Genomic DNA, 12839 nt, shown 5'->3' on the forward strand with positions numbered 1-12839 from the left:
CTTAATTATTCAGCGTGCAGGCTACAACCCCCAGCATGTTGTGAAGCCTGGAGACCGCTCAGCTGTAGCCCCCTCACCCTCCATGCTCGGGCCCCTCTCGCCCTCCCCTGGCATGGACGGTGTTAACACTGACCTCAATGGGAAGAAGCTGCTGGGGCCAATCAGCGTCCGGCGCTGCTGCCAATCCCCTGACGTGCGCCCCGCCTGCCCCTGATAATATCCCGGAGACAGCGGAGGAGCAGCGCCGAGCCCGGAGCGTCAGCCTCAGCATGCAGAACGGGGACAGCACCGGAGAACGGCCCCGGGTCATCCAGATCTCCCGCACCGCCTCCTTCAGCGCCTGCCACCGGCTGCACTGGTGAGTGAGCTCCGAGCTGTGCGCCCGCAGTCCTGCCCGTGCCCTGCGCCCGCTGCCATCACCCCTGGGACCGCCGGGGCCCCGGCACAGCGCGGAGTCATCCTCCATACAGTGCGGCCCTGAGAGCGGAAGGATATACTGCGATGTAACGGGCTGGGGCCGGAATATAGTCATATAATATACTGCGATGTAACGGGCCGGTATATATATAGTCATATAATATACTGCGATGTAACGGGCCGGTATATATATAGTCATATAATATACTGCAATGTAACGGGCTGGGGCTGGTATATAGTCATAATATACTGCAATGTAATGGGCTGGGGCCGGAATATAGTCATATAATATACTGCGATGTAACGGGCCGGTATATATATAGTCATATAATATACTGCAATGTAACAGGCTGGGGCCGGTATATAGTCATATAATATACTGCAATGTAATGGGCTGGGGCCGGTATATAGTCATATAATATACTGCGATGTAATGGGCTGGGGCCGGAATATAGTCATATAATATACTGCGATGTAATGGGCTGGGGCCGGTATATAGTCATATAATATACTGCAATGTAACGGGCTGGGGCCGGAATATAGTCATATAATATACTGCGATGTAATGGGCTGGGGCCGGAATATAGTCATATAATATACTGCGATGTAATGGGCTGGGGCCGGTATATATATAGTCATATAATATACTGCGATGTAACGGGCCGGTATATATATAGTCATATAATATACTGCAATGTAACAGGCTGGGGCCGGTATATAGTCATATAATATACTGCAATGTAATGGGCTGGGGCCGGAATATAGTCATATAATATACTGCGATGTAATGGGCTGGGGCCGGAATATAGTCATATAATATACTGCGATGTAATGGGCTGGGGCCGGAATATAGTCATATACTATACTGCAATGTAACGGGCTGGGACCGGTATATAGTCATATACTATACTGCAATGTAACGGGCTGGGGCCGGTATATAGTCATATAATATACTGCAATGTAACGTGCTGGGACCGGTATATAGTCATATAATATACTGCAATGTAACGGGCTGGGGCCGGAATATAGTCATATAATATACTGCGATGTAACGGGCCGGTATATATATAGTCATATAATATACTGCAATGTAACGGGCTGGGGCCGGAATATAGTCATATAATATACTGCGATGTAACGGGCCGGTATATATATAGTCATATAATATACTGCAATGTAACGGGCCGGTATATATATAGTCATATAATATACTGCGATGTAACGGGCCGGTATATATATAGTCATATAATATACTGCAATGTAACGGGCTGGGGCTGGTATATAGTCATAATATACTGCAATGTAATGGGCTGGGGCCGGAATATAGTCATATAATATACTGCGATGTAATGGGCTGGGGCCGGAATATAGTCATATAATATACTGCGATGTAATGGGCTGGGGCCGGAATATAGTCATATAATATACTGCGATGTAATGGGCTGGGGCCGGAATATAGTCATATAATATACTGCGATGTAATGGGCTGGGGCCGGAATATAGTCATATAATATACTGCGATGTAATGGGCTGGGGCCGGAATATAGTCATATAATATACTGCGATGTAATGGGCTGGGGCCGGAATATAGTCATATAATATACTGCGATGTAACGGGCCGGTATATATATAGTCATATAATATACTGCGATGTAACGGGCCGGTATATATATAGTCATATAATATACTGCAATGTAACGGGCTGGGGCTGGTATATAGTCATAATATACTGCAATGTAATGGGCTGGGGCCGGAATATAGTCATATAATATACTGCGATGTAATGGGCTGGGGCCGGAATATAGTCATATAATATACTGCGATGTAATGGGCTGGGGCCGGAATATAGTCATATAATATACTGCGATGTAATGGGCTGGGGCCGGAATATAGTCATATAATATACTGCGATGTAATGGGCTGGGGCCGGAATATAGTCATATACTATACTGCAATGTAACGGGCTGGGACCGGTATATAGTCATATACTATACTGCAATGTAACGGGCTGGGGCCGGTATATAGTCATATAATATACTGCAATGTAACGTGCTGGGGCCGGTATATAGTCATATAATATACTGCAATGTAACGGGCTGGGGCCGGAATATAGTCATATAATATACTGCAATGTAACGGGCTGGGGCCGGTATATAGTCATATAATATACTGCAATGTAACGGGCTGGGGCCGGAATATAGTCATATAATATACTGCGATGTAACGGGCTGGGGCCGGTATATAGTCATATAATATACTGCAATGTAACGGGCTGGGGCCGGAATATAGTCATATAATATACTGCGATGTAATGGGCTGGGACCGGTATATAGTCATATAATATACTGCAATGTAACGGGCTGGGGCCGGTATATAGTCATATAATATACTGCAATGTAACGTGCTGGGGCCGGTATATAGTCATATAATATACTGCAATGTAACGTGCTGGGACCGGTATATAGTCATATAATATACTGCAATGTAACGGGCTGGGGCCGGAATATAGTCATATAATATACTGCAATGTAACGGGCTGGGGCCGGTATATAGTCATATAATATACTGCAATGTAACGTGCTGGGACCGGTATATAGTCATATAATATACTGCAATGTAACGGGCTGGGGCCGGAATATAGTCATATAATATACTGCAATGTAACGGGCTATAACGGTATATAGTCATATAATATACTGCGATGTAACGGGCTGGGGCTGGTATATAGTCATATAATATACTGCGATGTAACGGGCTGGGGCTGGTATATAGTCATATAATATACTGCAATGTAACGTGCTGGGGCCGGTATATAGTCATATAATATACTGCAATGTAACGGGCTGGGGCCGGTATATAGTCATATAATATACTGCAATGTAACGGGCTGGGGCCGGAATATAGTCATATAATATACTGCAATGTAACGGGCTGGGGCCGGTATATAGTCATATAATATACTGCAATGTAACGTGCTGGGGCCGGTATATAGTCATATACTATACTGCAATGTAACGGGCTGGGGCTGGTATATAGTCATATAATATACTGCGATGTAACGGGCTGGGGCTGGTATATAGTCATATAATATACTGCAATGTAACGGGCTGGGGCCGGTATATAGCCATATAATATACTGCAATGTAACGGGCTGGGGCTGGTATATAGTCATATAATATACTGCAATGTAACGGGCTGGGGCTGGTATATAGTCATAATATACTGCAATGTAACGTGCTGGGGCCGGTATATAGTCATATAATATACTGCAATGTAACGGGCTGGGGCCGGAATATAGTCATATAATATACTGCGATGTAACGGGCTGGGACCGGTATATAGTCATATAATATACTGCAATGTAACGGGCTGGGGCCGGAATATAGTCATATAATATACTGCAATGTAACGGGCTGGGGCCGGTATATAGTCATATACTATACTGCGATGTAACGGGCTGGGGCTGGTATATAGTCATATACTATACTGCGATGCAACGGGCTGGGGCTGGTATATAGTCATATACTATACTGCGATGTAACGGGCCGGTATATATATAGTCATATAATATACTGCGATGTAACGGGCCGGTATATATATAGTCATATAATATACTGCAATGTAACAGGCTGGGGCCGGTATATAGTCATATAATATACTGCAATGTAATGGGCTGGGGCCGGAATATAGTCATATAATATACTGCGATGTAATGGGCTGGGGCCGGAATATAGTCATATAATATACTGCGATGTAATGGGCTGGGGCCGGAATATAGTCATATAATATACTGCGATGTAATGGGCTGGGGCCGGAATATAGTCATATAATATACTGCGATGTAATGGGCTGGGGCCGGAATATAGTCATATAATATACTGCGATGTAATGGGCTGGGGCCGGAATATAGTCATATAATATACTGCGATGTAACGGGCCGGTATATATATAGTCATATAATATACTGCGATGTAACGGGCCGGTATATATATAGTCATATAATATACTGCAATGTAACGGGCTGGGGCTGGTATATAGTCATAATATACTGCAATGTAATGGGCTGGGGCCGGAATATAGTCATATAATATACTGCGATGTAATGGGCTGGGGCCGGAATATAGTCATATAATATACTGCGATGTAATGGGCTGGGGCCGGAATATAGTCATATAATATACTGCGATGTAATGGGCTGGGGCCGGAATATAGTCATATAATATACTGCGATGTAATGGGCTGGGGCCGGAATATAGTCATATACTATACTGCAATGTAACGGGCTGGGACCGGTATATAGTCATATACTATACTGCAATGTAACGGGCTGGGGCCGGTATATAGTCATATAATATACTGCAATGTAACGTGCTGGGGCCGGTATATAGTCATATAATATACTGCAATGTAACGGGCTGGGGCCGGAATATAGTCATATAATATACTGCAATGTAACGGGCTGGGGCCGGTATATAGTCATATAATATACTGCAATGTAACGGGCTGGGGCCGGAATATAGTCATATAATATACTGCGATGTAACGGGCTGGGGCCGGTATATAGTCATATAATATACTGCAATGTAACGGGCTGGGGCCGGAATATAGTCATATAATATACTGCGATGTAATGGGCTGGGACCGGTATATAGTCATATAATATACTGCAATGTAACGGGCTGGGGCCGGTATATAGTCATATAATATACTGCAATGTAACGTGCTGGGGCCGGTATATAGTCATATAATATACTGCAATGTAACGTGCTGGGACCGGTATATAGTCATATAATATACTGCAATGTAACGGGCTGGGGCCGGAATATAGTCATATAATATACTGCAATGTAACGGGCTGGGGCCGGTATATAGTCATATAATATACTGCAATGTAACGTGCTGGGACCGGTATATAGTCATATAATATACTGCAATGTAACGGGCTGGGGCCGGAATATAGTCATATAATATACTGCAATGTAACGGGCTATAACGGTATATAGTCATATAATATACTGCGATGTAACGGGCTGGGGCTGGTATATAGTCATATAATATACTGCGATGTAACGGGCTGGGGCTGGTATATAGTCATATAATATACTGCAATGTAACGTGCTGGGGCCGGTATATAGTCATATAATATACTGCAATGTAACGGGCTGGGGCCGGTATATAGTCATATAATATACTGCAATGTAACGGGCTGGGGCCGGAATATAGTCATATAATATACTGCAATGTAACGGGCTGGGGCCGGTATATAGTCATATAATATACTGCAATGTAACGTGCTGGGGCCGGTATATAGTCATATACTATACTGCAATGTAACGGGCTGGGGCTGGTATATAGTCATATAATATACTGCGATGTAACGGGCTGGGGCTGGTATATAGTCATATAATATACTGCAATGTAACGGGCTGGGGCCGGTATATAGCCATATAATATACTGCAATGTAACGGGCTGGGGCTGGTATATAGTCATATAATATACTGCAATGTAACGGGCTGGGGCTGGTATATAGTCATAATATACTGCAATGTAACGTGCTGGGGCCGGTATATAGTCATATAATATACTGCAATGTAACGGGCTGGGGCCGGAATATAGTCATATAATATACTGCGATGTAACGGGCTGGGACCGGTATATAGTCATATAATATACTGCAATGTAACGGGCTGGGGCCGGAATATAGTCATATAATATACTGCAATGTAACGGGCTGGGGCCGGTATATAGTCATATACTATACTGCGATGTAACGGGCTGGGGCTGGTATATAGTCATATACTATACTGCGATGCAACGGGCTGGGGCTGGTATATAGTCATATACTATACTGCGATGTAACGGGCCGGTATATATATAGTCATATAATATACTGCGATGTAACGGGCCGGTATATATATAGTCATATAATATACTGCAATGTAACAGGCTGGGGCCGGTATATAGTCATATAATATACTGCAATGTAATGGGCTGGGGCCGGAATATAGTCATATAATATACTGCGATGTAATGGGCTGGGGCCGGAATATAGTCATATAATATACTGCGATGTAATGGGCTGGGGCCGGAATATAGTCATATAATATACTGCGATGTAATGGGCTGGGGCCGGAATATAGTCATATAATATACTGCGATGTAATGGGCTGGGGCCGGAATATAGTCATATACTATACTGCAATGTAACGGGCTGGGACCGGTATATAGTCATATACTATACTGCAATGTAACGGGCTGGGGCCGGTATATAGTCATATAATATACTGCAATGTAACGTGCTGGGACCGGTATATAGTCATATAATATACTGCAATGTAACGGGCTGGGGCCGGAATATAGTCATATAATATACTGCAATGTAACGGGCTGGGGCCGGTATATAGTCATATAATATACTGCAATGTAACGTGCTGGGACCGGTATATAGTCATATAATATACTGCAATGTAACGGGCTGGGGCCGGAATATAGTCATATAATATACTGCAATGTAACGGGCTATAACGGTATATAGTCATATAATATACTGCGATGTAACGGGCTGGGGCTGGTATATAGTCATATAATATACTGCGATGTAACGGGCTGGGGCTGGTATATAGTCATATAATATACTGCAATGTAACGTGCTGGGGCCGGTATATAGTCATATAATATACTGCAATGTAACGGGCTGGGGCCGGTATATAGTCATATAATATACTGCAATGTAACGGGCTGGGGCCGGAATATAGTCATATAATATACTGCAATGTAACGGGCTGGGGCCGGTATATAGTCATATAATATACTGCAATGTAACGTGCTGGGGCCGGTATATAGTCATATACTATACTGCAATGTAACGGGCTGGGGCTGGTATATAGTCATATAATATACTGCGATGTAACGGGCTGGGGCTGGTATATAGTCATATAATATACTGCAATGTAACGGGCTGGGGCCGGTATATAGCCATATAATATACTGCAATGTAACGGGCTGGGGCTGGTATATAGTCATATAATATACTGCAATGTAACGGGCTGGGGCTGGTATATAGTCATAATATACTGCAATGTAACGTGCTGGGGCCGGTATATAGTCATATAATATACTGCAATGTAACGGGCTGGGGCCGGAATATAGTCATATAATATACTGCGATGTAACGGGCTGGGACCGGTATATAGTCATATAATATACTGCAATGTAACGGGCTGGGGCCGGAATATAGTCATATAATATACTGCAATGTAACGGGCTGGGGCCGGTATATAGTCATATACTATACTGCGATGTAACGGGCTGGGGCTGGTATATAGTCATATACTATACTGCGATGCAACGGGCTGGGGCTGGTATATAGTCATATACTATACTGCGATGTAACGGGCTGGGGCCGGTATATAGTCATATAATATACTGCGATGTAACGGGCTGGGGCTGGTATATAGTCATATACTATACTGCGATGCAACGGGCTGGGGCTGGTATATAGTCATATAATATACTGCGATGCAACGGGCTGGGGCCGGTATATAGTCATATAATATACTGCGATGTAACGGGCTGGGGCTGGTATATAGCCATATACTATACTGCGATGCAACGGGCTGGGGCTGGTATATAGTCATAATATACTGCAATGTAACGGGCCAGGACCGGTATATAGTCATATAATATACTGCGATGTAACGGGCTGGGGCCGGAATATAGTCATATAATATACTGCGATGTAACGGGCTGGGGCCGGAATATAGTCATATAATATACTGCGATGTAACGGGCTGGGGCCGGAATATATATAGCCATATAATATACTGCAATGTAACGGGCTATAACGGTATATAGTCATAATATACTGCAATGTAACGGGCTGGGGCCGGTATATAGTCATATACTATACTGCAATGTAACGGGCTGGGGCTGGTATATAGTCATATAATATACTGCAATGTAACGGGCTGGGGCTGGTATATAGTCATATAATATACTGCAATGTAACGGGCTGGGGCTGGTATATAGTCATATAATATACTGCAATGTAACGGGCTGGGGCTGGTATATAGTCATATACTATACTGCAATGTAACGGGCTGGGGCTGGTATATAGTCATATAATATACTGCAATGTAACGGGCTGGGGCCGGTATATAGCCATATAATATACTGCAATGTAACGGGCTGGGGCTGGTATATAGTCATATACTATACTGCAATGTAACGGGCTGGTATATAGTCATATAATATACTGCAATGTAACGGGCTGGGGCCGGAATATAGTCATATAATATACTGCAATGTAACGGGCTGGGGCCGGAATATAGTCATATAATATACTGCAATGTAACGGGCTGGGGCCGGTATATAGTCATATAATATACTGCAATGTAACGGGCCGGTATATATATAGTCATATAATATACTGCAATGTAACGGGCTGGGGCCGGTATATAGTCATATAATATACTGCAATGTAACAGGCTGGGGCCGGTATATAGTCATATAATATACTGCAATGTAACGGGCTATAACGGTATATAGTCATAATATACTGCAATGTAACGGGCTGGGGCCGGAATATAGTCATATAATATACTGCAATGTAACGGGCTGGGACCGGTATATAGTCATATAATATACTGCAATGTAACGGGCCGGTATATATATAGTCATATAATATACTGCAATGTAACGGGCTGGGGCCGGTATATAGTCATATAATATACTGCAATGTAACAGGCTGGGGCCGGTATATAGTCATATAATATACTGCAATGTAACGGGCCGGTATATATATAGTCATATAATATACTGCAATGTAACGGGCCAGGACCGGTATATAGTCATATAATATACTGCAATGTAACGGGCTGGGGCCGGTATATAGTAATATAATATACTGCAATGTAACGGGCCGGTATATATATAGTCATATAATATACTGCAATGTAACGTGCTGGGGCCGGTATATAGTCATATAATATACTGCAATGTAACGGGCCGGTATATATATAGTTATATAATATACTGCAATGTAACGGGCCAGGACCGGTATATAGTCATATAATATACTGCGATGTAACGGGCTGGGGCCGGTATATAGTCATATAATATACTGCAATGTAACGGGCCGGTATATATATATAGTCATATAATATACTGCAATGTAATAAGCTGGGGCCGGTATATAGTCATATAATATACTGCAATGTAACGTGCTGGGGCCGGTATATAGTCATATAATATACTGCAATGTAACGGGCCGGTATATATATAGTCATATAATATACTGCAATGTAACGGGCCAGGACCGGTATATAGTCATATAATATACTGCAATGTAACGGGCTGGGGCCGGTATATAGTCATATAATATACTGCAATGTAACGGGCTGGGGCCGGAATATAGTCATATAATATACTGCAATGTAACGTGCTGGGGCCGGTATATAGTCATATAATATACTGCAATGTAACGGGCCGGTATATATATAGTCATATAATATACTGCAATGTAACGGGCCAGGACCGGTATATAGTCATATAATATACTGCAATGTAACGGGCTGGGGCCGGTATATAGTCATATAATATACTGCAATGTAACGTGCTGGGGCCGGTATATAGTCATATACTATACTGCAATGTAACGGGCTGGGGCCGGTATATAGTCATATAATATACTGCAATGTAACAGGCTGGGGCCGGTATATAGTCATATAATATACTGCAATGTAACGGGCTGGGACCGGTATATAGTCATATAATATACTGCAATGTAACGTGCTGGGGCCGGTATACAGTCATATAATATACTGCAATCTAACGGGCTGGGGCCGGTATATAGTCATATAATATACTGCAATGTAACGGGCTGGGGCCGGAATATATATAGCCATATACTATACTGCGATGTAACGGGCTGGGGCTGGTATATAGTCATATAATATACTGCAATGTAACGTGCTGGGACCGGTATATAGTCATATAATATACTGCAATGTAACGGGCCGGTATATATATAGTCATATAATATACTGCAATGTAACGGGCCAGGACCGGTATATAGTCATATAATATACTGCAATGTAACGGGCTGGGGCCGGTATATAGTCATATAATATACTGCAATGTAACGTGCTGGGGCCGGTATATAGTCATATAATATACTGCAATCTAACGGGCTGGGGCCGGTATATAGTCATATACTATACTGCAATGTAACGGGCTGGGGCCGGTATATAGTCATATAATATACTGCAATGTAACAGGCTGGGGCCGGTATATAGTCATATAATATACTGCAATGTAACGTGCTGGGGCCGGTATATAGTCATATACTATACTGCAATGTAACGGGCCGGTATATATATAGTCATATAATATACTGCAATGTAACGGGCCAGGACCGGTATATAGTCATATAATATACTGCAATGTAACGGGCTGGGGCCGGTATATAGTCATATAATATACTGCAATGTAACGGGCTGGGGCCGGTATATAGTCATATACTATACTGCAATGTAACGGGCTGGGGCCGGTATATAGTCATATAATATACTGCAATGTAACAGGCTGGGGCCGGTATATAGTCATATACTATACTGCAATGTAACGGGCTGGGACCGGTATATAGTCATATAATATACTGCAATGTAACGTGCTGGGGCCGGTATATAGTCATATAATATACTGCAATCTAACGGGCTGGGGCCGGTATATAGTCATATAATATACTGCAATGTAACGGGTTGGGGCCGGTATATAGTCATATAATATACTGCAATGTAACGGGCTGGGGCCGGTATATAGTCATATAATATACTGCAATGTAACGGGCTGGGGCCGGTATATAGTCATATAATATACTGCAATGTAACGGGCTGGGGCCGGTATATAGTCATATAATATACTGCAATGTAACGGGCTGGGACCGGTATATAGTCATATAATATACTGCAATGTAAAGGGCTGGGGCAGGTATATAGTCATATACTATACTGCAATGTAAGGGGCTGGGACCGGTATATAGTCATATAATATACTGCAATGTAACGGGCTGGGGCCGGTATATAGTCATATAATATACTGCAATGTAACGGGCTGGGGCCGGTATATATATTATATAGTCATATAATGTACTGCAATGTAACGGGCTGGGACCTGTATATAGTCATATAATGTACTGCAATGTAACGGGCTGGGACCTGTATATATATAGTCATATACTATACTGCAATGTAACGGGCTGGGGCCAGTATATAGTCATATAATATACTGCAATGTAACGGGCTGGGGCCGGTATATAGTCATATAATATACTGCAATGTAACGGGCTGGGGCTGGTATATAGTCATATAATATACTGCAATGTAACGGGCTGGGGCCGGTATATATATTATATAGTCATATAATATACTGCAATGTAACGGGCTGGGGCCGGTATATATATTATATAGTCATATAATATACTGCAATGTAACGGGTTGGGGCCGGTATATACGGTAGTCATATAATATACTGCAATGTAACGGGCTGGGGCCGGTATATAGTCGTATACTATACTGCAATGTAATGGGCTGGGGCCCGTATATAGTCATATAATATACTGCAATGTAACGGGCTGGGGCCGGTATATAGTCGTATACTATACTGCAATGTAACGGGCTGGGGCCGGTATATAGTCATATACTATACTGCAATGTAACGGGCTGGGGCCGGTATATAGTCATATACTATACTGCAATGGAACGGGCTGGGGCCGGTATATAGTCATATACTATACTGCAATGTAATGGGCTGGGGCCCGTATATAGTCATATAATATACTGCAATGTAACGGCTGGGACCGGTATATAGTCATATAATATACTGCAATGTAACGGGCTGGGGCTGGTATATAATCATATAATATACTGCAATGTAACGTGCTGGGGCCGGTATATAGTCATATAATATACTGCAATGTAACGGGCTGGGACCAGTATGTATATATATAGTCATATAATATACTGCAATGTAACGGGCTGGGGCCGGTATATAGTAATATAATATACTGCAATGTAACGGGCTGGGACCGGTATATAGTCATATAATATACTGCAATGTAACGGGCTGGGACCGGTATATAGTAATATAATATACTGCAATGTAACGGGCTGGGGCTGGTATATAGTCATATAATATACTGCAATGTAACGGGCTGGAACCAGCATATAGTCATATAATATACTGCAATGTAACGGTCTGGGGCCGGTATATAGTCATATAATATACTGCAATGTAACGGGCTGGGGCTGGTATATAGTCATATAATATACTGCAATGTAACGGGCTGGGGCCGGTATATAGTCATATAATATACTGCAATGTAACGGGCTGGGACCGGTATATAGTCATATAATATACTGCA

The 12839-nt window shown here is 42.6% G+C and overlaps 1 protein-coding gene across 1 annotated transcript in view; it reads left to right on the forward strand.

Moving 5' to 3' along the window:
• Nucleotides 1-201: 201 nt before the first annotated feature.
• PTS (6-pyruvoyltetrahydropterin synthase) overlaps nucleotides 202-12839 on the forward strand; it is a 55030-nt gene continuing 42392 nt past the window's right edge. The window contains exon 1 of the mRNA XM_069739158.1: nucleotides 202-358. Within this exon, the coding sequence (XP_069595259.1) occupies nucleotides 270-358 (89 nt within the window). The 5' untranslated portion in view covers nucleotides 202-269. The remainder of the gene's footprint in view (nucleotides 359-12839) is intronic.

The sequence above is a fragment of the Ranitomeya imitator genome, chromosome 9, assembly GCF_032444005.1.
Source record: "Ranitomeya imitator isolate aRanImi1 chromosome 9, aRanImi1.pri, whole genome shotgun sequence".
NCBI lineage: Eukaryota > Metazoa > Chordata > Amphibia > Anura > Dendrobatidae > Ranitomeya > Ranitomeya imitator.